Source organism: Sphaerodactylus townsendi, linkage group LG06 (genome assembly GCF_021028975.2).
Source record: "Sphaerodactylus townsendi isolate TG3544 linkage group LG06, MPM_Stown_v2.3, whole genome shotgun sequence".
In the NCBI taxonomy this organism is placed as follows: domain Eukaryota; kingdom Metazoa; phylum Chordata; class Lepidosauria; order Squamata; family Sphaerodactylidae; genus Sphaerodactylus; species Sphaerodactylus townsendi.
Genome location: NC_059430.1, coordinates 32,844,611 through 32,872,435, shown reverse-complemented (window position 1 = coordinate 32,872,435; position 27,825 = coordinate 32,844,611). Strand labels below are relative to the sequence as shown.

Sequence of the window (27,825 nt, the reverse complement as noted above, 5' to 3'; positions counted from 1 at the left end):
AAGGCAGGTCTTCTGCAGGTGGGGCTGATGAACTTCCCCAGCTCTGTCAGCAGGTTGGGAATGCTTCTCCATGTGGGGAGGCAGGTTGGCCCATTGGCATTGCCTTTGCAATGAACTTTGCATTTGCATCTGAAGCACCTTGGCTGCCTCACCTCCAGGCTTTTGTTAGCGGGCTGGTTCAATTTGCACAAAAGAGTGGTGGGGGAAGCTCACCTGGGGGCCCTGCAAACTAGATACATTACCCCCCACTCCCACCCCACCCACCCATGCAATCAAACTTTTGCAAACCTTGAAGAAGGACTTTTTCTTGAGGCTAGGCAGATATGGAAGAAGTTGGTTTACCTTGAAAGAATATGGCCCCCACTCCCTTTCTCCAAGATTTACTCTTTTCCCTGTGAATTGGATTCCTTTGTCTTGTGTGAGTGAGATAGAGAGAGAGGTGGCATGGAGGTGCGAGAGAAATACTGAAGAGCGAAAACTGAGGGTGCCACTGTGACCCAGCAAAGTAGTTTCCCATCCCACTGGGCATCAATTTAAAAAATAACCAGGAGAGCAGCTCCTTTTATTACCCTGCCTGGGAAGCAGGGGGGGCGGGTTCACTGCTTGCCCTGGGCACCATTTTCTGTAGCTACACCCCTGCTCAACAGCTACTATTCCCCCGAAAAAATCCAACCCCCCAAAAACCTGCTGTGAGGATCCAATTATAAATAGTCCAGCATCTTGCCTAGCTTGTTCCTTAAACACACTGATTTTGCAGGTAGCTCATTTTTCTGGCTGTCTCCTGTTTTTGAGTTCACATACATAATTCCTCAGCAATTCCAAGTAAACACTGTGTTCCACCTCTTGGTTAAATTCACCCTTATCATATTTCATCAGCACCCTCATGTCTAAAGTTCAAGGACTCTCTCTTTGCTTTCTCCACAGCACAGCCAGCATTTCTGTATTTTAGTTTCCAAAAGCTCAAAATCTGCCAGGGCCAGTTCAGTGATGCGGGCCTCCTTTAGAGTCTCTGTTAGTATTGTAGCATGGATGAAGCAATCATCAGTTCCAAAGAGTATAAGAATCCTACTTGTGCCACTACTTTCCTGAAGGATGTGAGCCACCACAGATAACAGTGAAAGGTAAATCTAGGTTGGTCCTTTGTTTAATGACTTGAAAATCTGGTACTAACATTTTCATTTGCATATCTGCTTGGGCTCTTGGGAATGCCCCAGCCTAAACATTTTCAAGTAATATGTGGAATGCACTTCATTCCTTGGATAAAATATATTATATACAAAAAATGAATGAGGATAGATATCTTACAACACCAAAACAGCTCTATTAACATTTGCATATACAATTATTATTTTTTTGGAAATGAGGTCTTCCAGATTTACACAACTTCACATCAATAATTTACAATTCCAGATCTGTTTCCTTGCCCACAATTATTGTTTAGTGAAACAGCAAGGAGAGGAATAGTCTCAGTGATTAATAAAGAAACCACACAAACAAACTCTGAGCCTTATAATCTCAAGACTGATAATATAACTTGGCTCTATATTAAGCTCCATAGACATGCCTCAGCATTCATTTGAGAAAATCTAAGGGAATAAAGATAAATGTGAAAAGAATACAATGGAAACTGCCTTCATTTTCCAGCTCTCACTTCTTGTAAAGAACATCAATATGAATATAATGTCTGGGTTTTTACACATTTATCTGTATCTCCTCACCAGATATATTATTAAATATGTTATTTTTGACATATGCAGTAATACTTAGAAGTTGGGAAAGTACGAATATCTTGAGGAAAGGTTCAGGATTAGTGTATTGTCGAAGGCTTTCATGGCCGGATTCAACTGGTTGTGGTGGGTTTTCCGGGCTGTGTGGCCATGGTCTGGTAGATCTTGTTCCTAATGTTTCGCCTGGATCTGTGGCTGGTATCTTCAGAGGTGTATCACAGAGAAAAGTCTGTTTCACATTGTGTCTAGTGAGAAGGGAAAGTTTAGTGGGATATATTGTCCATGTCCCAAGGTGGGGAACCAATCAGTAAGTGTTTGGGTGGAACTTGCTATTCAAAGGTCTCCACTAAACTTTCCCTTCTCACTAGACACAATGTGAAACAGACTTTTCTCTGTGATACACCTCTAAAGATGCCAGCCACAGATGCAGGTGAAACGTTAGGAACAAGATCTACCAGACCATGGCCACACAGCCTGGAAAACCCACCACAACTAGCTCAGGGTTAGGTTGTTATCTATAAGTGGACTGGATTATGATTTATTTAGGACAGAAAGCAAAATGCTATGAATCACAGGGGATTCATAAACACAGTGGCCACATGCTGCAAATTACTCTAAACAGCAGTTCTGAAATCTGGTACCAAGGTAAGAAAGCCTCCATCAGATAATTATGTGCCATTTTTAAAAAAAACCACACAAGGCTGAACCTGGAAGCCGTGCTAATTTCCCAGAGCAGCATCCCATATCTTGCATCACAGTCATTTTTTGTTTTTGCAAAAGAGAGGAATGAAAAGGTCATTCCCATGCTTTCACTTAAAATTTTTGACATAGTTATGACATCACAAAAAGCCAATCTAAAAGCTAGCACAGTGCCTGAAGTTCTAAGGCCATTTCCTAATGAATGACATGTGCTTGGCTTGAGTTTATTTTGAAATTGTGTTTGCTTATTTTTCAGATGTGATCAAAAGGATGCACTAGAGGAGGCACTTGAACCTTGCAGGCCAAGAACTTTTCACATCCTCAGCAGCCAGCAGAGAACAACATCTGTAAAGTAAATTGTCTTGTGTGGGGATTCTACTGTTTCTACTGTTAAAACTGCTATTGCTTCTCTTGAGAGGTAAAAGAGACTCCCAAATAAGAAAAGACTCAATCTAGTGCTTAAGGCTAATCAGAAAGAATAATGCCCTACTTCTACAGAAATTGAATAGGTTTAGCAGTTATCTCCTCTAAAACTAGTTCTTGCATAAAAGTATTCAATTAAGAATAAACAATAGAAAACGATCCTTACCTTGATATTACAATTGTCATCAAGAAGAATATTTTCCAGTTTTAAGTCCCTATGGACAACACCATTCTGAAATAGGAAAGAAGGAAAAGAGGTAAGGATGAACAGAAAGGAGAATTTGTGGGGGAGCTTTATATTGGATGGATTAAAGAAGTGTTTTTTTGCATTTACACTGCAGGGTGGTTTTTTGCATTTACGCTGCAGTCATGACACTTGCATCCTAGTAACTAGTGACAGGAGTTGTAGTAGTCACTTGCTGTATGGTTACGAGTAGGATGACTGGAACGTGTCCTCCGAAAAAGCCTGTAAAACAGAAGAGGGGCTGTTTTCGGAACTTAATTCCAACCCTGATCCTTCCCTCACTTTGTGAAAGCAATACATTCTTCCCAGGCACCAGTAAACAATATTTGTCAATGATGCCAGTCTTTGCAAATGGTCTAGTGACTAGTCCTTCCAGTGTCTGGCCTTTTAGGTACGATGAGCTATATCCCCCAAAATACTTCCTTACCTTTCAAATTTAAGCATGGAGGATCTAACAACTGTGCTTGTGTCAGAACGTTTTCTGGCTAAAAGTCAAGCAGAAATCTGCTGTAGATTTTCCATGCTGTGGAGCTCTGCCTCTTAACTGATTGGAATAAATGGGAAAATGCTATTAAATCTAGAGGGCCCAGAGTCATATTTTACATAGAGCATGGCCTATTTTAATACTTAAGCAAACAGAACAGTCATTTTCAAGTACACATCCGTATTTCAACAGTGCAATCCTAAGAACACTTTCCTGGGAGTAAACACCACTGAACAGAACCTAAGTTTCTGAGTACACCTGCTTAGCATGGCACTTTAAGAAGCAGAAATGCTTAATTCTTTTGCCACTCTATGCAGCACTTTTCAGCACGAACAATGATTTATAGTGCAATCCTAAGCAGCATTATACCTTTCCTGGCCCACTGACTTGAACAGATTTAGAAAAGGATAACTCTGGTTAGGACTGTTCTGTCAGAATCCCAGTTTTTCACAATGAAGTTCATGGGAGGAAGTTTCATATGTTCACTTTTTACACTGCACACCTGCAAACATGCATGCAACGTGCTCCCCAACATTAATGATTGTTTGAAGCAACATGATAATATAATGAGCCCTGAAATGTAATTCACTTACAGTGATATGTGGGAGCACCATGCAAGAACAAACAAATGCATACTTCATTGTGATGAGTGCACCTGTGAAACTGTCCTCTATAAGCGCTGATCACCTTTCTTTTTTTCAATTGAAACCTTGCTTTAGCTGCCAGGGAAGGGTTTTGCTTTCTGTTTGCAATCCAAAAGTTCTTAGCTCACCTTGTGGCAATAATGGACAGCAGAAACAATTTGCCGGAAGAAGTGTCTTGTCTCCCGCTCGTTCAGCCTTCGCCTCTCGCTGATATAATCGTACAATTCTCCTTTGCTTGCATATTCCATAATGATCACAATTTTATCTTTATTTTCAAACACTGCAAACAAAAAGAACGTTATATTTTTATCTGATGAGATTTAACATTAAACGCACACCTACCACCTTCGGGAGAAAACACGTGCTATTTGAACTTCCTCCCTTTTTTTTTCTTTAAGAGGGGAAGGCCTGGAATATTGCTCCATTTTTCTCACCTGCTGCAGCACGTAAATCCTCTGTGTTTTGACAGGTGTCTTCAACTATCCTGCCAAAGGTGGGTAGGGAAGCCTCACTTTTTAAAAAATAGACAACGTGTGAAAGAAGTCCCATGGAAGGGGAAGACTTAAGGAGAGAAAGTCAGCTTTTGCTGCCCAAGTAATTACTGGTTATGACTGCTGCTCACCCAGGCAAGAAGGTTGGTGGCTGAGAAGGTATTGCTGAAATACAGGGTTCTTCTGCATTCAAGTCTGGTATACGTTCAATATACTTGAAAGAGGCTGGTCTAATTAAAGGAGGTATTTAACACAAGCCAACCAGGAACTGAACCCACGCCCACTTGTCTTTTGATATATAGCCACAACATGAAAATCCCTGATTATGACACGCACAGGCAAGTATTTCACATATTCCAGTCATGCCTTGCCTGTAAATGCTTTCCCAGATGTGGAGGGAAAAACAAAAATTCAAGAATTGTCCTTTGTAACCTTACTACGTATTCGAAATCAAAGTTTTTAAAAAACATGTTTAACCTTCATTTTACTCTTTTAGAAAACTAGACAAGAAAAACTATTTTTGCATAAAGAACATGTAAACCTCCAATGAATATTTATTTCTATAAGGTGAGATCTGATGATTTTTGAACTGAAGCAGAGCTTTAGTCGCTATGAGATATTTTTTGCTCCTCTGTCCACAATCCACTGGGTACTTAGACAGTAACCCTCCTGAAAAGAGATAAAATGCTGTTCACTGGGACTTGGAGTTCTTGATGCTCAGACACAGGGCGTCTATCTCAACATGGTAAGCCTATGTTTGACAGTTCTTCCACATTAACAGAGAAGCTCTCCATTTGCCAATTAGCAACATCATTATTATTTATTTTGAAGATTTACATCCCGCCTTTCTTAATTAATTAATGCTAGATTTTAATTAATATATTCTAGTGTTTTTATTCTTTTTCTTTTGCAAGCCACCAAGGGCAGATTCCTGGAAAGGGAACATAAAATTTTCTAAATAAATAAAATCCTATTTCACATTTCCTTGAACCTTTTGTTTTGTTTTTGAAAAAGGCAAGGGAAGTGCAATCCACCGGGGGGGGGGGGGGGGAGTTTCAGAGCAACTGGGGATGGCGTTGCCACAGTAAAGCCACACTGCCAACGAAGGGGTTTCAGGCAGCATGGGAAGGATTAAAGAGTGCAGAAATCACTGAGCACTGTGGAATCTCCTATGCAGCTCAATGGACTGCACCACACTTTCAGCGGGCATACGTCTAGGCTAGCCAAAGAAAGTGTTCTCAGGCTAAAAGGCCACAGGAAGCCGAATGAGATCGGTTCCATCCCTGGGAATGCCCCCCCCCCCCCCCGGTGCCAGTGCAGGCTCCTGTGGCAGTGGAGAACTGGTACAGTGGCAGCTTCTGTATTCAGGCACCATGGAGCCACTTGGCACCCCGCCACCAGCATTAGTATCCCTCCCACCAGTGTATTTGTCTTTTGTGCCAGTAAGCAGGGCACTCGTGCCAGTGCACCTTTGCAGCATCTCCACAACTCTTTCGGTTTCTCTGTAAATTGCAGTTATGCACATTTTAGTAAAATAAAATAAAGATAATGAAATTATCTTAAGTGGACAAGTGATCTTGGGACAGGCCTGGACAAACTTTATATAGCTTTGAGAGCCAGACCTTTTTTCAGGCTTTAAGTCAGTGGTGGAGAACCTATGGCACTCCAGTTGTTCATGGACTACAATTCCCATCAACTGCTGCCAGCATGACCAATTGGAAAGTCTGTTCTTACACAAATATTATATTTACATCATGGATTACACTACAGCAGATGGGAGTTGTAGTCCATGAATATCTGGAGTACCATAGGTTTGCCACCACTGCTTTAAGCCATACTTTTAATGACCATACTTTCTTATTATCACTACCACAAAGCCAAACACTAAACTCTATACCATTTATTGGAATTTTTAAAGCTATAACAAAAACGTTGTAGTGTTTCAATAAATATGGCGTCATCCTAGGTTTCATCCCAACAAAAAGTTGATCTCTATCTTTCAGCTAAATATGCTTTGTTTTTAGGAGAATCACCAAGAGGCACTGACAGTAAATGACTGATAAAATTTCTAGGCACCATGGTGTCCTGGCGTTTGGGACATGTCAAACTGTGCCTTAGCATAACTGTTATGATGCCTTCAGTTAACTAAAACAGAACTCAACCAACAGGCATTCTAAGAATGTTAAATACAAATCATAAGACATCCAACAATGATGCAATAGGATTACAGAAATTAAGAAACAATGCCAGCCAAAAAAAAAGTCTAGGGCAAGGCGTACCACTGACAATACAAAGAGTTGATTATAAAGGCAGAAGACAGGGCAGCAAAAGTGAAGTGATACATACAATAAACTACAATCCTATTCCTGTACAAAAGCAGCCTCCTGGGCTGATCCATTATACTACAATTCTGTTTATAAAAATGCCCTCCTGATCATTTCTGTTTGGCTCATTCATGTGGAACCCTTCCTGATCTCCTCAGCTCTTGTGTAGTGCTTTATTCATGATATTGTAACAAGATACTTTCTGTAGCCTCAATCTCAGTCTTAAGTACATTCACACTGCTGTAGTGTAATCCATGATGTAAATATAATATTTGTGTAAGAACAGACTTTCCAAATATGTATCACTGAATGAATTTATCTAGATGTAGCATTACTTGTTATGGACAGTAGAAAGTAATCCATACCTTATCTTATTGAGGAGCTAGGATGAGACGCCAAGTAAAATTTAGGAAGCATAGACTAACTATTGTATGTAAAAGAGTATACAATGTTATAAATTTGAGAAGTACCAACATACATCAATTACAATAAATAAAACATTATCACTACAAACAAACAGAAGTTAATCTTGTGGTTATTAGGTAAAAGGGTCAAGGTAGTTCCCTGAGTAAGCACCAGGTCATTACTGGCCCATGAGGTAACGTCACATCATGATGTTTACTAGGCAAACTATGTTTATGAGGTGGTTTGGCATTGCCTTCTCTGGTCATCTACAGTTTACCCCCAGAAGGCTGGGTACTCATTTCACTGACCTTGGAAGGACTGAAGCATTAATATAGTTTCCATCATGAATTCAATATTCATGTATAGCTTAACAGACTTAACAGTTAACTACCAAAAAAAACCATTTGCATAAAAGTACATATTTTCTGTCTTGCAAAGGATCAGAAATTAAGGATAGCCGGGGGTCTCCAGCAGCTGAAAGTATTCAGTGCCTTATCCATTGCTGCTTTTACCTGCAACCCTGAGAGTTCCATGGAGCAAAGAATCTACTACGATTTTACTTACATCTTTTCTATGGGGCTTATGCCCAGGAAAGAATTTGTAGAATTGCAAAGCAAGTTACCCAATTTCACTCCTGTTGTCAGCCAAATTCCTGGGAAAAATTGAATATTTTAAAAAAAATTATTATGGAGTTTTTAAAAACGTACAAGTGGAATAAATGAATACATTTATCCCTGTACTTAGATCAGAGACCCTATTACCTACTTCTCTGTCATCAGAAGCCCCTGTTCAGTGGGAATTTGGAACTCCCTGCTTATAGGTGCTACTGATGCTCTACTTGTCTTGGCTTTCAGTGTGTTGGTTAGAAGTATCTTTTTTCTGAAGGAATCTGGACAACACATTTAACTGCTGGTTGCATCTTCCTTTGTTTTGACTGCTAGAATTTTGCCTGTACAGGTTTTTTTTCCTCAGTTAATTATACTGCTGGTTAATTAGTTTCAATTTTTATGTTGCTCATTTAAAAAAAAATAGTTTAGACTTATTATTTGTCCTTGTTGATTGCTTTATGGGTCCTTTGGCACCAAAAAATGTATTGCAAGCATGTCATATAAATACATATTTTCACTTTAGTCTGAGTGCATAAACTGGTTTTCCTAAATGCAGAATACATGCAATTCAGGTTGCTGCAAAGGAAACAAAGAATGCTTGTAAATACTGGTGTTTAAATATTATAGTCAAGTGTGGCCTAATCTGCAGCTCTGTAAATGTTTGGACTGGGCCGGGGTCACGCTGACTGTAAATGGATAGTTCTGCAAACTTGGGGGACCTCCCAGGTTTGCAAAACAATCAGAAATCCCTACATCCTTTGGGGAAGTGAAAGTCCCCCACACCCAAAACAAAAGTGTTGTCTGCACGTGCACAGACAGTGCAACTCCCTACCTCCTCCTCTGCAGTGGCAACGATGGGGGTGGTAGCTGGGATCTAAGACAGGCCAGCAGCTGGAAGTCATGCAGGGTCCAGCTGTGGTGGCAGTGCAGGGAAATGAAGCTGCAGCAAGTCCAGCAGCAGAGGATGGAAGCTGCATTGGACCCCGTGGCAGAGGTGGCAATGTGGAGGAAAAATAAGTTTCAGTGGCTCAGCAGCAGAGACCGAGAGTCATGTTAAGCTTGCCACTAGCAATGGTGGTGCATGTAAGAAAGCCACAGAGAGCATGGCGGTAGTGATGGTGTGGAACAGTGTTAAGGATCTGCAGTGGGCAACAACAGGGGAAGAATGAGAAGTGGAAGGTACCCCCTGCAAGTATCTTGGGTGTGTCCCCCCCGTCCCCAGGTATTAGTTTTTTAAAAAAAACCATTGCTGCACAGGCCCACGATATGAAGGAACACATAAAATGCAGGGATGTCAGAAGCCTTTCCAAAAGGCCCAAACATTCAATGGATCTACTCATTTCATCTTAAGTTTAAGGAAAATTTACTTGTCTATTGTATTGTCGAAGGCTTTCACGGCCGGATTCCACTGGTTGTTGTGGGTTTTCCGGGCTGTGTGGCCGTGGTCTGGTAGATCTTGTTCCTAACGTTTCGCCTGCATCTGTGGCTGGCATCTTCAGAGATGTATCACAGAGAGAAGTCACTGGACACAGTTTATAACAGACTTCTCTCTGTGATACACCTCTGAAGATGCCAGCCACAGATGCAGGCAAAACGTTAGGAACAAGATCTACCAGACCACAACCACACAGCCCAGAAAACCCACAACAACCAACTGCTTGTTTAGAGAGAGAGAGAGAGAGAGAGAGAGAGAGAGAGAGAGAGAGAGAGAGAGAGAGAGAAAAGTTTACTAAAGGATAATGAAAATGAAAAACTGGGATAGAACTTCTATTCTCATTAACAAAGTGGTTTCTGAACTGAAGTACATTTTGTAACATCATCTCCTGCAGCCCATCATTCTCCATCACAGTATGTTCTGCTATCATGACTTCTAAATGTAATCTGCCCACTTAACTATATTTAGAAGGCTTGAAATGATGAGCTCAGCTTCTATTCAGAGCAGTAAACCTTGTTATAAGTACAGGAACTTCTTCCGCGTATCTGCCTGTTCAGAGCTCTGTAATGCCACTGCATAGCATCCTGTGGGGCTTGCTGAAAAGACCATCAAGTTAATTCTGCCCTCTCCAATGGTCATGGTTTATGTACTGCAATAATTGAAGTGCAACCCAAATGAAAAGAGGCCAACAAAAAGGCTCTGTACTACTTCGGCTATCCTTTTAAATCACCTGTTCATTTGTATGTGTCTCCGATGAAAATACAAGTCAATCCTCATCCCTTTATAACTCTGTATCTCTGAAATCGTACATGGGACTTGAAATTGTGGCAGCAGTGGATAGACTTACACCTTGAGGGCTGATTTGCTTTCCGTTTACATGCAACCCCAGGATAAGAATTTCAGTTTGTTGTTTTAAGAGAGGCAACCAATCTCTTCACATTGGAACCATCTGAATTCTCCTCGTGCCTTTGCTGTATATTGGAGCAATCTCCTAAATTAGTTCCAGCATGTTGACATTCCTTCCATCTGGTGTCTTTCCATAAGGTGGTATTTTTATTACCCTTCTTACAGCAGCAGACAGACGTACCTTTGCAATGATACAAAGTGCTCTTTTATTCAAGGTCAGCCAAATCAGAACAGTAAATGGGCTTTGTCTTTAATTTGAAGAACACTGATCAGAATAACATTTTCACTCAACTCAGAACCATGCGTGAAACTTGACTGGGCTTTTGCTTTAAGTTGCTGAAGATGCTTTATTAAATTTGCTGTAATGATTCAACGTTTGTGCATTAATAGATACCGCAAATCCACAAACGTCCATGTCAAATCACATTATCAATCATCCAATGGACACGGTTCCCCCCCCCTTTTTTTTGCCAATAAGTCACATCTGATTTATTGTGTCCCCTGGTTGAGTTTTCGAGGCAAGAGCCATTCAGGGGCGGTTGATTATTGCCTGTCTCCACATCAATACCCTGGTTTTCCTTGGTCATCTCCCACCCAAACACTTGCCAGGGCCAATCCTGATTTGCTTCTGAGACCTGACAAGATCAGGCTAGCCTGGGCTATATCCAGGCCAGGGCTTTTTACCTTACTAGAACTTAAAGTAGCCCAGAGGAACCACTTTCCACTGGGAAATCTGTATGATGGAAAGAGTTATTCCCCAGCCACCCCCCTCGGTTCCCCAGAAATGCAGCCTCGGTTCATATCATCCTCCTCTCGACATGTGAAGAAGCTTTTCGCAGCAAAGTTACACATCCAAAGATGCCACACCCCATGAAGTTTAGTTATCAGATACTGCCTCTAGAACAGGGGTGGGCAATTATTTTTTCCATGGGGCCGCATAAGAAACAGAAAATATTGTGGAGGGCCGGGCCAAAAGGCAGGGGGGCGAGGAGCTTTTGAAAGCCCCGCAGAAGCCGGCAGCCAAGGCAACCGGCTTCTGTGGGGCTTTCAAAGACGCCTCGCTCCCCAGCAAGACAGGGGGTGAGGTACTTTCGAAAGCCCCGCAGAAGCTGGCAGCCAAGGCAACCGGCTTCTGTGGGGCTTTCAAAGGCGCCTCACTCCCCAGCAAGGCAGGGGGGCGAGGCGCTTTTGAAAGCCCCGAAGAAGCCGGCAGCCAAGGCAACAGGCTTCTGCGGGGCTTTCAAAGACGCCTCGCTCCCCAGCACGGCAGGGGGGGCAGTCAGGGTCATCCGGCGGGCCGGATATGGCCCGTGGGCTGTATAATGCCCAGGTCTGCTCTAGAATATAACATGCCAGCAGATGTGCCAGCTGCCAAGTGGGACTGGGCAATCCCCCAGAATTACAACTCATCTCCAGTCTACAGAGATCAGTTCCCCTAGGAAAAAATGGAGGGTGGACTGTGTGACATTGTACCTCACTGAGGGCCCTGTCCTTTCCAGGCTCTATCCCCAGATCTCCAGGAGTTTCCCAACCTGCATCTGACAACTCTACCCCCAACCCCCGCACTGGTGGCAAGGGGGACCTGGCAACAGTACAAACCAAATACCATGAATTGCTTTAGAGGAAATTCTATTGATTCATTTTACTCATGTTCAAAATCTGACAGAAACTCCATAGTGGATAGCCGCCTGTCACTAAACAGTAGGGGTTGCCAAGTCAAACCTTGAAGAGTGTTCTTCTACATTTAAGAGTCCCACAGAAGGTTCAGTCTCACTAGGTAAAGTTTTTCCTATTACAGTCGGGGAGTGACAACAGAAAACGCAGCTGGAAGAAACATTACTTTCTACATAAGTCTCAAAAGATGTCAAAATCTTATCTGAATGTGAAAATCACATACATCAACCAATCGTTATCTTCTGCAACCTTTTCCGGGGGCCCATTGCACATACCTCTATTCTGTGTTTCACATAAAGATGTTAGTAGATTGTATATTCCTCCACCACAGAACAAAGCATGCTGTACCTTCTTTGTCGTAGAATGCTCCTCTTGGATCCTAGTGCCTACCTCACCCTGTTCCCCACATCTGTTTGAGTCTGATGATAATCGTTCAATGAACTATAAATGTTCTTGTATCAAAGTACCATGTTTAATAATGCACAAAATAATAATTTTGATAAAGGCAGCGCATAAAAATGAATAATAATTCTCATATTCATTCAGGACTATGTTCTAATGCAGAAGCATACAGTTTCCTCAACTGCTGCACCTCAACTGACCAAACTAACATATTTATGTGAAACAGAATATAGTAGCCTAGACGCCATTTTCCTATGGAAGTAGTTTACACCATTGTGGCATAGAGAGCTAGGGACAAGGAAATGGAAAGGACTCCTGTGAATGGACCTATCCTCATAGTTGTGGTACTCACATATATACCGCAGAGGCAGAAAATTTCATCATAGGAAATCATAACTCTTGCCATTCATGTAAACTTTTAATGCTAAAAACATTTATACTATCTTGTACAGTTCTTCATGGATGCAGAAGAGCATTGAGAATGAAAGAGAGTGTGATGTTTGTAGCTACTTCACATATTCATGCCAGAGAAGAAATTCACAATGGAAATTTCCTGATGATTACTTCACTGTCTCTCAATCCCTAGGTTGTCATGCCACTAGACCAGGGGTAGGGAACCTGCGGCTCTCCAGATGTTCAGGAACTACAATTCCCATCAGCCCCTACCAGCATGGCCAATTGGCCATGCTGCCAGAGGCTGATGGGAATTGTAGTTCCTGAACATCTGGAGAGCCGCAGGTTCCCTACCCCTGCACTAGACACATGTGTAAATGAGAATTACCTCTGGGAGATCCGTACTAGGTAGCCCAATGCATATGAGATGTAAAAATTATCTTGAGAATACAAGGCAAATTGCCAGCTTTTCCTCAACTACATGATCTTGGTTTCCTATAACAAAGCAGTGTTATTTAGGTATTAAACTATACTGAATACAAGGAAGTCAAGTACCATGGAGTGTGAGACTCTGGGGGTTAATTAACTTTGTACTTTTATTGCAAATCTCCAGTCTGTTGGAATATCTATATTATAATCTTGGGCATAACCAAGTAATAACAATAGAAATAATGTTTTCAAAGATTATTACCATATATACTCGTGTATAAGTTGACCCGCATATAAGTTGAGGCACCTAATTTTATCATAAAAAACTGGGAAAACTTATTGACTTGCATATAAGTCGAGGGTGGGAAATGCAGCAGCTACTGGTAAATTCCCCAAAAATAAAATAGATACCCAATAAAATTACCTAATAATTGAGGCATCAGTAGGTTAAATGTTTTGAATATTTATTTCAAAGAAAAACAGTAAACTAGTTCTCTGTAAGTTCTCTGGATTCTCCCTTTAAATCCCACTCAGAAAGGGGTGGGGGTGGATTTAAAGGGGAGAATCTGGGGAAAATTTTGAGGGTGCCTGTCAGGAGGAGGAATGTTTATGTTAGCAGAAATGCCAACATTTCAGAGTATCTTTTAGGAGACCCTTCCTGAATTACCACCCAGGTTTGGTGAAGTTTGGTTCAGGGGGTCTAACGTTATGGACCCTCAAAAGGGTACTCCATCTACTATTAGCTTCCATTGGAAACAATGGGGGATGGGGCACCCTTTGGGGGTCCATAACTTTGGACCCCCTAAACCCAAACTTTACCAAACGTGGCTGGGAACATCAGGAGAGTCTCTTGAAAAAAATCTCTGAAATTTTGGTGCGCCACTAGCCTAAAACTGTAGTTCTGGAACGTCAAAGTAAAAAAAACCCTAAAAAGTATTTTTTGTAATACCACACTTGACTCGCGTGTAAGTCAAAGGGAGCTTTTTCAGCACAAAAAATGTGCTCAAAATTCGACTTATATGCGAGTATATAGGGTAGTTGAAATAAAAGATTAGATAACTGTGTTTTGACAGTGTTGCTAATGTTAAAGTAACAAAACCAAGCAGTGGCGCTCTGAATTGAGTACACAGAGACCAATCTGAATACCTCTCCGTATCCAGGATATTAGCTACTTTTATAGGGACACAAGTATGTACATGAAAACACATCTAATGAAGTTACATACATTAGGCATAACAAGGTAAACATAGAGTAGCAATGCTAGGCAGTAAAATTATTGTGCCATTACCATACGTACTATCATATTTGGTATATTATTTGTTTGTTGTGTACGTTTGTATACACACAGCATTTACATTCCATTTATCTGGACTAGATTTCAGTTTGTTACAGCTGAGTTAAATGATTTATATTATAGTTCTGAACAGGCATATCTCAAAGTAAGCCTCAGTGACATTAGCAATAGTCTCTTCCAAATACAGCCCCTTCCCTAAATGGTTTACAGTCTGGTATTCTCACTTCTGCTCAAAGCACAAGATTTCAGGTGCAAAAACCTGAGAGATTTGGAGCAATACTCTTTTTTTGCTCTTACAGATGACGACAATACCTCATAAATTCAGTGGCATATGATGGGGGGGAGTCATTAGCCCCAGGTGCCATCTGCCTGAATCATGTGGGGGGGGGGCACAGTTTGGCCCCCATTCCCCCTGTGCCCACCCCCTGTTTAAACTCCCTGATGCCCACCCATTCAAATTCCCCCACCCCCCATCAAACTCCCACCGCTGTCACACACAAAAAGCCTCCCTGGGGTGCATTTCCAATCCCTTGCTTTCTAGGAAGCCGGGAGAGAGGGAGACCACACCACTTGCTTGCTCGTTTGCCTACCCTGTGCAGTGGTGGGGAGACAAGGAGTTTGACATTGGCTAAGTTGGCCATTGTGGCACTCAAGGGGTTTGCCCCAGGCACTGGGTTTTGGGATGGCGGGCCAACCACCGTAAAGTTGAAGTTGTCGCCACTTGTCATCTCTAATGCAGCAAAATGGGGCACATATTCTTTGCTTCAATGGACCCTGGAGCAGGTTCATATGAACAGGGATATTTATTTATCCAATACAGGAAATCCTTCTGAAATTATTTCTACTGCTCTAGTTAGATTTCTCAGCACACTGACTCTCAAAAGTCCCCTTTCTTTGTCATATAAAATCTGCACTCATACCATGAAATAAGAACATGCTGGGAATGAATTATACTTCATATAGTGGAATGTCTTATAGGTACTTAATACATATAACTCTGTTAATAAACCTGTACATGACTTTGCAAGACTCTTATTTTCTCCAGGCTTTAAGCTCTTGTAAAGTACCACCAGATGGGACATTTTTCTGAAGTTAGCAGGTCCGTAGAATAATATTTCTACTCAAAATATATAATTGTTGAGGCTTGTGGGGGCAGTGAGTAAAAACCACGGCCTTTGTTTTTTAAGTTAAAATTTATGTCCTGAAATCAGAACACTACTGGAAAAGTCAACTTAATCTACTCAATTCTTAAAAATTACTTGAAAGCACTTCCCTTCCAGCTGCAGTCTCAAAAGACTGCCAATTACAGCCCTGTGGAGAGGATGAAGTTTCTTCAGACTCCAAACTGGGGGTCTGCCCCTTACAGATAATGTGGATATAAATTCATTTTGATCAAGTTACAAAACTAAAAAAAAATCTTATATCCATGCAGATTTGGCTACCACAGAAAAGGGATGATTTGTGCTCACACTGATTTGACAAATAAAGAGGTTAATCACCTATTGCCAAACAAGGACCAAAGGATGTCATAACATGGATCCCAGTTTTTAAAAAGCATGTGTTTGAAATTCTGATGTTAAGACCTTCCAGCAAAAGAATAATTCTCACACTAGAAGAGCAGCTATTAAATAACAGTGTTCCAGGTGTGGGATATACCTTCAGAATGGCACACGTTCTGCTTTTCTCCTTTATTCTGCCTGTTTTGATTGTTTGTTTCTATCGTACCCCCTTGCCTTTTTTGTCCCTTCTCCAATAAAAGAAAGGGGTTTTTTTTTAGAAAATAGCAGTGATGCACAGATACAACTGATCTGAGGCTAGGGCACAATCCAATGGTGGATCCTGGCTGGTCAATATTAATCTATGCTTTTGGATTTTAACTTTTTTTTACTATTATCTCAGCCAAAAGAAGTATTTTCCAAAAAAAATGCCTTGATGCTTAATCTGTAACAGTAGTTACCAACCTTATTTCTTTGTCATACTGACTGCATATTAAAACAGACACACTGTGAACAGAATTTGAAGATACATTTCTTCTTCCACCAACACAGTTTCTAATTTTGAAGCGAGGGCAGCCAATACATTTTAGAAACGGTCCCTCTGCAAACACAGGAGTTGGCTTTAGGAAGGAGAAAGGTGCAAAGCCAACTTCCTAAAGGCAATACTAGAATGCCTGCTGATTGGTTCGTTGAGGGGGAGGAAAGAGCTTCCTGTAAGTTTGGAATAGTGCTGTGCCTGCAAATACAAGTCCACACCTTCCTCCGCAATGATAGGCAGGAAGGAGATGTCTTTCTTTGGATCCCCACCTTTTCTCTGGCTGGATTTTTCTAATTTAAAGTCAATGGTATAATTTTGTTGGCATGACTGAAGAGTTTCTTATCTTATCTTAATGATAGCTGTTAGAGGCACAGTAGCCCTGCCAAAAAAGGATAGCAATCCTGGCTTTCATGTCTCTGGGCTCCTTGCTTTTCCTAATTCCTGTTACAAAATATTGCTAGGGTGAATTCTCATTGTTTGCCATTTCAGGGTAGGAGAACAATGTAGACTACTGTTATTTTTTGGGGGGTGGGGAGTAATGTATTCCCTTCATTTAAGAAAGAAAAACATATAGAAAAATATTTAATTTAAAGAGATACATTTGAACTGACATAAATGACAGCATAATGGATAGACAGATGCCTCCAGGTTCAACAAACAAATGGACAAATCATCAGAACAATGTAGTGGTTAGGTTAGAGCATCAAATTAGATTTGGGAGACCCAGCTTTGAATCCCTGCTCTGCCAGGGAAGCTCACCTGCTGATCTTTGGCCATTCACACTCTCTGCCTAACCTGCCTCTTTGGATTGTAGTGAGAATGAAAGGATGGGCCAATGGTGATGTAAGCTGCTTTGAGCCTTCATTGGAAAGGAAAGTGGGATACAAACATCTAAATAATAAGTAATAAGAAGCCAAAGAAAGGTCTCAGTGCCGGCTCTCATACAGTGCTTGAAAAGCAGCCATCCTGAAAGCAAATAATGTATTTGTTCGCTGAATATACACTGACCATGCCTGGACACTGGTCCCTTTCATACTTTTGATATTCTAACCTTGATTATCAGGACAACGAGAAAACCACACATGCTGCTGCAAAGGTGGCAAGAAAAGCTTCTTCTGTTCTATTTTTGCCTGTTGTTCAACTTACAGGTTATGCATGGCTAGGCAAACCACAGGTGAATGAAATTAATGGGCATACCTAATTCTGCCTAGGATCTGGCTGCTTTGAAGAAGTGCAAGTTCTTTTTTTTTTAAGCCAAAATGCAGGTTTCCAGGAGACAGATTTTTTTTAAAAAATGTCAGCCTGTATTGAGAACATTTGCTCCATTTGCAACCCACATGCTGACACAGCACCCCTCCTCCTTCTCTGTTTCCAGATCCTGTTAAGAGTTTATTTAATAAAGGAGTCAGATATTCATCTCCTTTCAACTGAAGGAACATGCTTTTGAATAACTCAATATGTGATACTGTAACACGATTCTGAGCAATTCTTGTTTAAATCAGTCACATCGATTCTCAGAATCGGGTTTCCATTAAGACTGTATCTTTTAACTGATTTAATTGGTAGGTTAATCAGCTAAAGCTTTAATTGCAGATTAAAGTATGCCCCTGATTAATCAGTGGAAGTCAGACAGAAAGGTACAGTTCCAGGGAGGCCTTGCAGACGTGCCAACTTTTTCCAACACATGCCACATTTGATTAAAAAGAAACTTGAAGATGACTTTCACTTCTAATATGTATTGAAAGCTAACAGATATCTCACACTTTGGAATACCCCCCCCCCCCCATCAAGAACGACATTTTCTGAAAACAAGAGAAAGCATGCTGTACTTTTGCTGTTTTCAAAATAGCAGCCATCTTGAGGTTTTGCAAATATTCAAATGTATTTCACAGCCCAATCCAGATGTGGCGGGAGCTGTATTGTGGCCCCCAAAGAGGTTTTGGGTGGCACTGGAAGGAGGGAAATTCAAAAACTCTCCTGCCACCCTAACAGTCCCATAGACCAATTAGGCTTATGCCACATTTTCTGCTAGTATAAGTTTGCAGCTGAAACACACCCAGCCTGCCCCCTGATGCACCTGCATACTCACCTATGCTAGTGTAGCTTCAGAGCAGCAGGCTCTTCTGGGTTTGGGTGCTGCAGAGCAGTGTGGTGCCCAGCCACTGATGTCATTGCTTTCTTCACTAGCACAGATGCCTCTTATGCCAGCGGGGTGGGCAAACATGCCAGCATCCCCCCTCCCCGGATTGGGCTGTTAATGATATCAATTAAACTGGAATCATGACAAGTGGAACTACTAAAGATGTGCTCAAGAATATGCCATTGGAATGCTAAGCTCTCCAATGGTTTGGACTTGGCCATGGAGGCAGACAGAAACTAACATAGAGCATCCCTAGGAATGGCAATATTTTTTTCAAATAATTTGTCCCCTCTGTCTGAAGTGATCAACACTATAACATCCCCAATATGGTATAGGGGTTAGAGCGTCAGGCTGCAATCTGGGAAACCCCAGTCTGCCATGGAAGCTTGCTGGGCGACCTAACCTACTTCACAGATGACAAGGAGGCGAAGAAGAGACTTGGGTCCTCACTGAGGGAAAAAGGAGGATATAAATGAAAATATAAAGAAAAAAATAATAGGCTGCCCTGAAATATAAGCACTTACCAAATGGAATGGATGTAGCCTCTTTTGTTATAGGCTTCCACAAAACCAGTGAATGCTTGAGAAGGCTCCTATCTAGCACATCTTTGTCCCACCCTTTCTATAAGGAGCTTCCCCCATTTGTTCTCACTACAAAGCCACGGAGAAGGTAGGCTGCAAGATAAGTATGTCCCAAGGCCACCCAGAAAACTTCACGGCAGTCTGGGGAGTTGAACCTGGCTCTCCCAGATCCTAGTCTGACATTTTAGCCCATATACCATGTGCCCAGTCATCACAGTATGTTAACACCACACTCCCAGGATGGACAGAATCCACTGTCATGATGCAAGAACTGCTTGTGGGGCTACTTTCAAACCATACTCCGAGCCCTAGTTGGGACAACCCCTGGTGGAGGAACTTTACTTGGAAACATTCCTTCTCTAGGGGCCTCCTTTCTTTCCCACTGCTTCTACAAAGGTTCTCCATCCATCGTTTAGAGCAAGTTTAGCCAACAACAGATAACCGCATGGGTCCCTCTGCACAACTGCACAACTGAATCATTTTAGTGGCCTACCTCACTTGGAATGGATTTTTCATCCAGAGGAATCATTGCCAGAAAAGAGGCTGAGTCCTACAGGAAGTTGCAGAAGGTTCTGTGATTGCATTTTAAATCACGAGGCTCGCCTCCTTCATTTCTTTAACTCAATGCCTACTTCCATTTCAACCAAGGATGCAAAATTCCTCCAAATTCATTCTCTGGGATCAAAACCCCCAGAACAGGGCTTGGCTTCCCACAACTGACTACATTACTAAAGGATGGCTCACCTGGGCCAAGACCACCCTGCTATCCCATGGCCAGGAAGCACTTAGATTTTGATACATGCTTTGTCACTGAAACAGGCTGCTTAGTGAGGTTTGGACGAATTATTGCTTGGCTGAAGCTTGATGGGAAAATTGGCATCCCCAGTTCTGATAAAAGTGTCTCCACAGCAACCACCTGTTACACTTTCATCCCAACTAATCATCTTACTATGATGACAAACCAGAAATGCAGCCATGGAAAAATGAAACTCCAGTGGGGAACTGCTGGAGGTCAAAACGGCAAAAAAGCTGCCCCCAACGTGAGCTCTCCTCACCTTGTTGTTTTTTGGTTCTTTATTGTTTTAAAAAATGCTTTCGGGTAGCAAAGCGGTTTGAGCACTTGATTTTATACCCAGTGGTTTCCGTAGTCCACAACAATAGGAATATCCTACCACACCAATCCAGTGGGTTGGAAACAGCTTGGGAACGACTTTAACTAGATTGTTATAAGTGTACACACAGCTTTAATGATATTTCCAATAAGAACCATACCTTACAAGTAGGTGGGAATTCAGTTTTAGAAAGCCCCTGACGTAAAAGGGTCAGATAAATTTGGATCTGAATGAGTAAATGGTGTAGATGATGAAAAGAACACCAGTCACTAACCTTCGTATATAGTGATGATATGAGGATGGCTGAGAGATGACATGATCTCAATCTCGCGTCTGATGTGAACCATGTCTTGTTCATCCTTAATTTTGTCCTTACGGATGGATTTTATTGCAACCTATAAATTCAGGAAATTGATCATTACTCGTGGAACAGAACAGATGAAAGCAATCCATTAGTAGAATTCATAAAATAAATACAGATGCTAGATGGTGAAAAACACAGAATGAACAAAACAAACTTTGAAATACATACCCACAGGCCTTTCCTTTTATGGTACTGACAAATGCAGTCAAAGTTGCACCAGCTGGCAGTGCTGCTTTTAAGATCTTTTTCGTATCGCCTCTCATTTTACACACAATGCATTTTAAAAGCACAGAATGGGTCTACTCATGATTCAAATGAAATCAAAGGGTTGCGTGACCTAAATCTACCATCATCCTAGAGTAATTTTCATAAGATGTGTTGGGAATATCTTGTGGTCTGCGCTGCATTACCTGTGAACATCTATAGCAGTGGTGGTGAGCCTTTGGCACTCCAGATGTTATGGACTACAATTCCCATCAGCCCCTTCCAGCATGGCCAATTGGCCATGCTGGTAGGGGCTGATGGGAATTGTAGTCCATAACATCTGGAGTGCCAAAGGTTCACCACCACCGATCTATAGTGTAATGTAGAAACCAGAAGGGCTTAACTAGACATGACAGCTTCCATGGGTCTGACGCATGGACACTGCCACCATTTTAAAGAGATTTAAAAATACTGTGAGATCCCAATCCAGAACTTACCCTCCCCTGCCTTTTCATGTGTCAAAATGGTTGTGTGTGCTCGTACACACACCCCTGCAGTCGTTTTGGCACTTGAAAAAGTGCAGCGGTGGTAGTGGAGGTCACAAGCAGCTCAGCCTGCCACGCTGGAGCCCTGATACCTTTACAACATTTGAAAAACCCCTTTAAAGTTGTGACATTGTCCATGGTTGGATCCAAGTACGCTGTCAAGTCTAATTTGGCCCCAAGAGAGGCATTTTAAAATTACTTGTGCATTCCAGTCAAGTAAAATTATAGTCAGGTAAGACAACTAGTGTGGTGTCGTGGTTAGAGTGTTGGACTAGAATTTACAAGATCCAGGTTTGAATCCCCTCTGTGGCATGGCGAGATTATTCTAGATGATCTTGTGCCAGTCACAACATTTCAGCCTACCTCACCTTACAGATAAGGGTGAAGACCAAGTAGAGTAAAGGATGATGATGAAAGGCACTTTGGGTCCCCATTGGGGAAATGCAGGGTATAAATGAAATAAATGAATAATGTATGTGTACAATTGAGAATTACAAAAACCAGCATCATTTATAGAAATAGCCAAAATAATGTCACAAAAATGTTTTGATAGAATTATAACACTTAAAATAGATGGGTGAAATGCTTGTTTCCCATAATACACCTTTCTATTTGTTTCATGGTTACTATTTTCTGATGGTTCTTCAAAGCTCTTACGGCCAAACAAAACTGTAACTTACAGCCCGGAAAACATACAGCCCGGAAAACATACAGCCCGGAAAACATACAGCCCGGAAACCACACAGCACCCAAGTGATTCCGGCCGTGAAAGCCTTCGACAATACATAAAACTGTAACTATAGTCCATATAAAACAGTGACAGGTTGGAAATCAAACCAAACACCGTTAAGAAAAATGTAGTGACCATCTATTCTGGTTATTTTGAGACATCAAATAACTTCTGTGCTGCTAGATGAAGAGTAAGAGGTTGGACTGGGGCAGTTATGACAGTGAGGTCCCTGAGTTAACCATGACTCTTCTGAAGGAGACTTCAAAAAGATCAAAAGGTCAAAAACCCGAGGAATCTTTTCCTCCAAAAATGACAACAAATTCAAGGCATGAGAAGAGGACGGGTTGAATAGTCTCCCATTTCACTGGCTCCATTAGATAGGCTATTGCAATCTGCACACAGCACAACACAACATAATGGATGCCACTTGTCAGATCCCTATGATACAGTAAAGCTGCTCAAGACCAGAACAATTCCAGCACCAAAGCCTTCAGGGAGAAGAGAAACACGTACAGTCAGCTTACATCTCCCCATTGTGAGTGAGTGGTGTATACCTGCCAGCCCCATCACCCCCCCACCCCCACCCCCACTGTCTCCAGAGCCCCAGGAGCAACTCAGGAGGAGACTGCATGCTAGGTTACAGTAGAGGAGATGCAGTAGGGGGTTAGTAGCCATGGGGGTTATTGCACTAGGGAATAGGAGGCTGGCTATAAAAGAGAGGTTGCAGCTGCGCTATCTTGTGGTAGCAACGTTGTGTTCCAGTTTGCAGGTCACGGTCTCTGTTCCTAGCCTTTGTGTATTCATTGAACAACTGCACCCGCTGAATCACTATGTCGGATTGTCTGTTGGTTCTTGAGGGCCAGTCTATGACACCCACACCTTAAGATTCAGGTCAGCATCCTTTGTGGGTGCTTGTGAGAGTAGGGCCTTTTCAGTAGTTAGTAAAATACTGTAGGACTACTTGACTTAAAAACATTCCTATTTTGAAAGAGAGGTCTTTAATTACTGAAGAGAAGATTTATTTGCTTCTGATTCTTAGTCTGATATGCTTTGTTATCATTTTACTGGAATCTATGTGTTGATTTTAACCATCTGTCTACAAAGCGATATATTTATTTTTCCAACACTGGAAAACATTTTTAGGAGTGGTGATAAATGAACATTAGCAAATCTTTGCCTTCTGAAGCAGTGACGAAGGGAGGGGGAACTGCGGGGCATGAACTGCCCGCATGCGCCTTCCCCACCCCCGTCTCCCCATGTGACTGCAATGGCGTCGCCCGGGACAAGCTGCCCCGGATGTCCCTATTGCGTCTACACACCTGAAGAAATGTATTTTTATTCCTAGCACAGGAATATTCCTAGTGCAGCAAGGTATAATCCCTTCTCTTATAAGGGGAATTGATATCACAATGCCAGAAGTGCATTAGTGTAAGACAAGGGTGGTGCTAAGAGGAAAAGCCAGAAAACCAAGCTATTCTTTTTCCCTTAAGCTTTGGCTTAAGTATTTGCCTTACAACATCCTTGTTATTATTGAGGATTGATGCAATTTTAATTAGGACAAGAAAGAATCCTGATGAAGAGGAACAAATGTGTAAGCAGTTATGAAGGGATGGAAGGCAGTCTCAGCTGGGAGACAAAGCTTGATTTTTCTTTCTCATTCTGTTCACTGGGAGAGGCAGCAAGTGCAATATGCTCTGCATGAAAGGAGGATGTGGGTGGCTTTTGGACAAGCACATGCATTCCTGAGAAAAAAATAAATATGGACGTTGATAAACCATGCCTTTTAGTATAAAACAGCCCTGCGTTTGGCTCTCACAAGGAATTTTAGAAAGACTTTATTGTCAAACACAGAAGGGAGCAAATTCTTCAACATTTAGGGTTAGTGGTGTGTACCATACCTCCTGCCTAGATCTTTGCCCCAACTCCCAGCTCAACCAACAGAATTAGTTTTTAAACTTTAATGAATTACACATTATGCAAAAACCTCAACCCCTGCACACTTGGAATTATGAATTCACATAAATGTTAACAACATCTGCTCTTTCCAATGTCTTTTTAAATTATCTGTATAATCTATATTGCATATAATCCCAGTCCTCATGAGTACTAAGATCTCCTTTCAACAGGTCTAAAGCAAGACACTGAACAGCTGACTTATTTTGTCTCATTAATCTGAACAGAAGTTGTATGCATCATTATACACTGAATCATGACAGAACTGTCCCTAGTCACCCTAGAATCATCGCCCATAATTCATTTTCACTCTTCAAGCTCTGTTGGGCTACTTGAACATCATTGGGTTGGACACTATAAATATTCAACAGATGAGAAAAGGAAGAGGGGTGATCTTGCCACATTCTCCTGACTATGTGAGGGTCTCCAAAACCCCATAACATCTTTTTATGGGCAACAGGGGGCCACAGGAAGAAAGGAAAGGCTGGGAAAGTTCAGCTTCTGACAATGTCAGTAGGATTCAACCCAACTCATTATCATTTAAGTACCGTGTTTCCCCAAATATAAGACAGTGTCTTATATTAATTTTTGCTCCCAAAGATGCGCTATGTCTTATTTTCAGGGGATGTCTAATTTTTCCTGTGTTCTGTTTGTCGGGCATGCTTCCAAACAAAAACTTTGCTATGTCTTACTTTCGGGGGATGCCTTATATTTCGCACTTCAGCAAAACCTCTACTATGTCTTATTTTTCGGGGATGTCTTATATTAGGGGAAACAGGGTAACATTCACTGATTCACAGTCTTCATTCTGGCTGTCCTACAGATTTTCAGCAAGTTCACCAAGTGAGGTAAAAACATGTTAAGGGTACAGCCAACCTCACTCTGCTTTCTGTGTTCTCTGCAGGAGTGAGGAGGACAGTTAACTCTGTTTAGGACCACACTGTAAGAGACTGGACTATGAACCTAGGAGTCCCTTGTTTATATTTCAACCCTAGAATAATCATGCTGACCTACCTGATAGGAATTGTGGTCACAATGAAGCACTCTGAGCCTATAAACATGTTGCATAAATGCTAACTATTACTATTACACAAGATTAAAATGCATTTCATCCCAACATCAAAACATTAAGGGACTTTCTTGTAAGCACCATAAATACCACTAAAAGAGCACTGTTTATGAATTTAAACACAAACATGCTCAAATGAAATATAAAGAACACTTTCCAAGCTATACTTAGACTTTTTAACTCCCAAGAGTTTTCTAACCTTCATTTGTCAGCATTCTGGGCCTGTACAGTATAAACCTCAAGTAGCTATTACCTTATTTGAGATATATATTGAATTAAAGCATTTGCTCGTTAAGTAGATTCCTTTCGTATAAAACAATTAATTTATTCTGTTCATCACTCACGAGAAGGGTCAAAGTGCAAAGAAGTTTGGCTAGATAACTGTGTGTTAAGCCATGCATATCAAGTGAGATAGCATGTATCAAGATGTGCTGAGAAAACCCAGTCAGCTCCTATGGGAAGCTCAGTGTTCATGGTCTTTTTTCATTGTCACCACTAATGATTACAAGAAATTCTTCCTTCTGGAAACATGGACATTCATCAGAACAGAATCACCAACTGAAAGTTCAGTGACAGGCAAGAACCCAGAAAGTTCTATATTTCTGAACTGCCCAGATGGCCAAGCATAAAGTGAGAATTAGTACAGAATTAGAAAGGGAACTGGTGCCATTCCATATCTGTTACTTATTAAATAAGGCAGAATGGCACCATCAAAAGAAATAATTTAAGAAGTTTAGTCTAGGTGAACAGCAGACATTCAAAGCAGATGTCCAAACCACATCAGAAATAATTTAATTATTATTTGAAAACATGGCTAATCTAAGAACAACAATTTGATCCAATTTCAAGTACTGGTTGTCATCCATATGGAATTCCAATCTATTTTTGTCCCACATAATTTGGTAATTGGAAGCAAAAAATAATGTACCGTAAGAGGAAGGATGTATCCTCTCGATAGAGAAAAACATGCTACTATTATTGGAAAATATATTACAGTGGGACAAAAAAGAGGTTTTAAAACAGAATAGCTTGAGAGCAGATTCTTCATTGTACTTCATTGTACTGATATATATTTATTTACGTTTGTATTTGTTCATAATCTTCACATTTCTCATTAAGACTACATTTAAAAATATTGCCATCTAGCAATCTAGTGCCTGTGTCAAACCAGAAGTCATGCATGGACTTGAAAATGCTAAAATAGTTTCTTTTGTCACAAATGGAGATGGGGAGAGTTAAGTAACATTGTTCAAAAATATCTATGGTTCAGATATCCAAAGCCAGGTCATATCCAGCAGTAGAAGTCCAACTAATTATTTATAAGTGATCCAATCTCATTGCACTGGGGAATAATCAAGAGAAGTAGTTTAAATGTTTCACACCAAGCAATTTGTGCACAAGGACCTGTTAAATAAACCATCGGCTCTTGTCCTTTAAGTTTGCTTTGCTTTTAAAAATGTTACTTATTTGCTTTTGTTTGATATTACCAAAGATGAATTTTATGTTGTCCAGCACCAGCAGCTACATAATTGGGCACAGAAAAATAAGTATACATTTGCCAGGACTATAATTCAGGCACCTTGCATCTTTCTTTTGAAACAGGTGTACAGACCTTTCTTTGAAAGTGAAGAAATTGCATGAAATCCATAGAAACTACAACAATCTGCTTCAGTGTTTGACTCCCCAGTACATCTTATTAAAAATATTGCTTCCTAAAACCAAAGTTGATTTATTGCTAGTGTATTACAACCTTCGAGAAAATGCCCTCCTCTCAGACAGTGAAAGGCCTTATATAGATGATAAATGTCAAAGGCAAGTTTTATTTCCATAACTCTGTGATTGTAAGGAATCAGGGTGATTTTATGTTTATGTGTTTCTATTGCTCATTGCCAGTTTCTCTGACTCTAGGTAATATTATCCTATCAACAGGGGTGATTCAGCAACAAAAAAAGAATTGGTGATTGAATAAGAGGAAGATTTTCAGCCTCACTATTGTACACAGACTCAAAAGCCAGTTGCGTAAGCAAACTAGAGGATTTATGCTGTTCTTACATAAGTCAAAGGATGGGAGGTTCATTAGCAACACCCTTCCTATTTTCTGCCCTCACCCTTACGTGGTAACAGGATGTGTCCTGAGCACTGACCTAGTGGCAGAATTACATCCCCTCATTGTTTGGTGCCTGCCATACTATACTGTGCAGATGCAGCTTGCCATATATATTTCCATCATATCCTTTAGCAACAAGTTCCTGGACGGATCAATTATATGTTACTATACAGAAAGAACTCCATCCCATCTTTCAATTAAGTGATCCAGGAAGATATATCTGTGCCCAAAACAAAAATATGATTGGTATCTTCTAAAGTATCCAACAACACTTAACAGATGGGAACTGATCATTCTTCAGGTTGCTAGACTACAACAAGAAAGATACACTTGCTTGTGACAGATGTTCATGAAATGATCTTCCGTGCCGCCCCACAGGGAAACTGCTCATGTATAGACCAGCC

General features: G+C 41.1%; 1 protein-coding gene across 1 annotated transcript in view; it reads right to left on the bottom strand.

Moving 5' to 3' along the window:
* The window catches only part of NUAK1 (NUAK family kinase 1), a 59,594-nt gene that overhangs the window by 10,078 nt on the left and 21,691 nt on the right, over positions 1-27,825 (bottom strand). The window contains exons 2-4 of the mRNA XM_048502002.1: positions 20,724-20,844; positions 4,350-4,501; positions 3,016-3,081 (exon numbers count right to left, since the gene is read on the bottom strand). Of these exons, the coding sequence (XP_048357959.1) occupies positions 3,016-3,081; positions 4,350-4,501; positions 20,724-20,844 (339 nt within the window). The remainder of the gene's footprint in view (positions 1-3,015; positions 3,082-4,349; positions 4,502-20,723; positions 20,845-27,825) is intronic.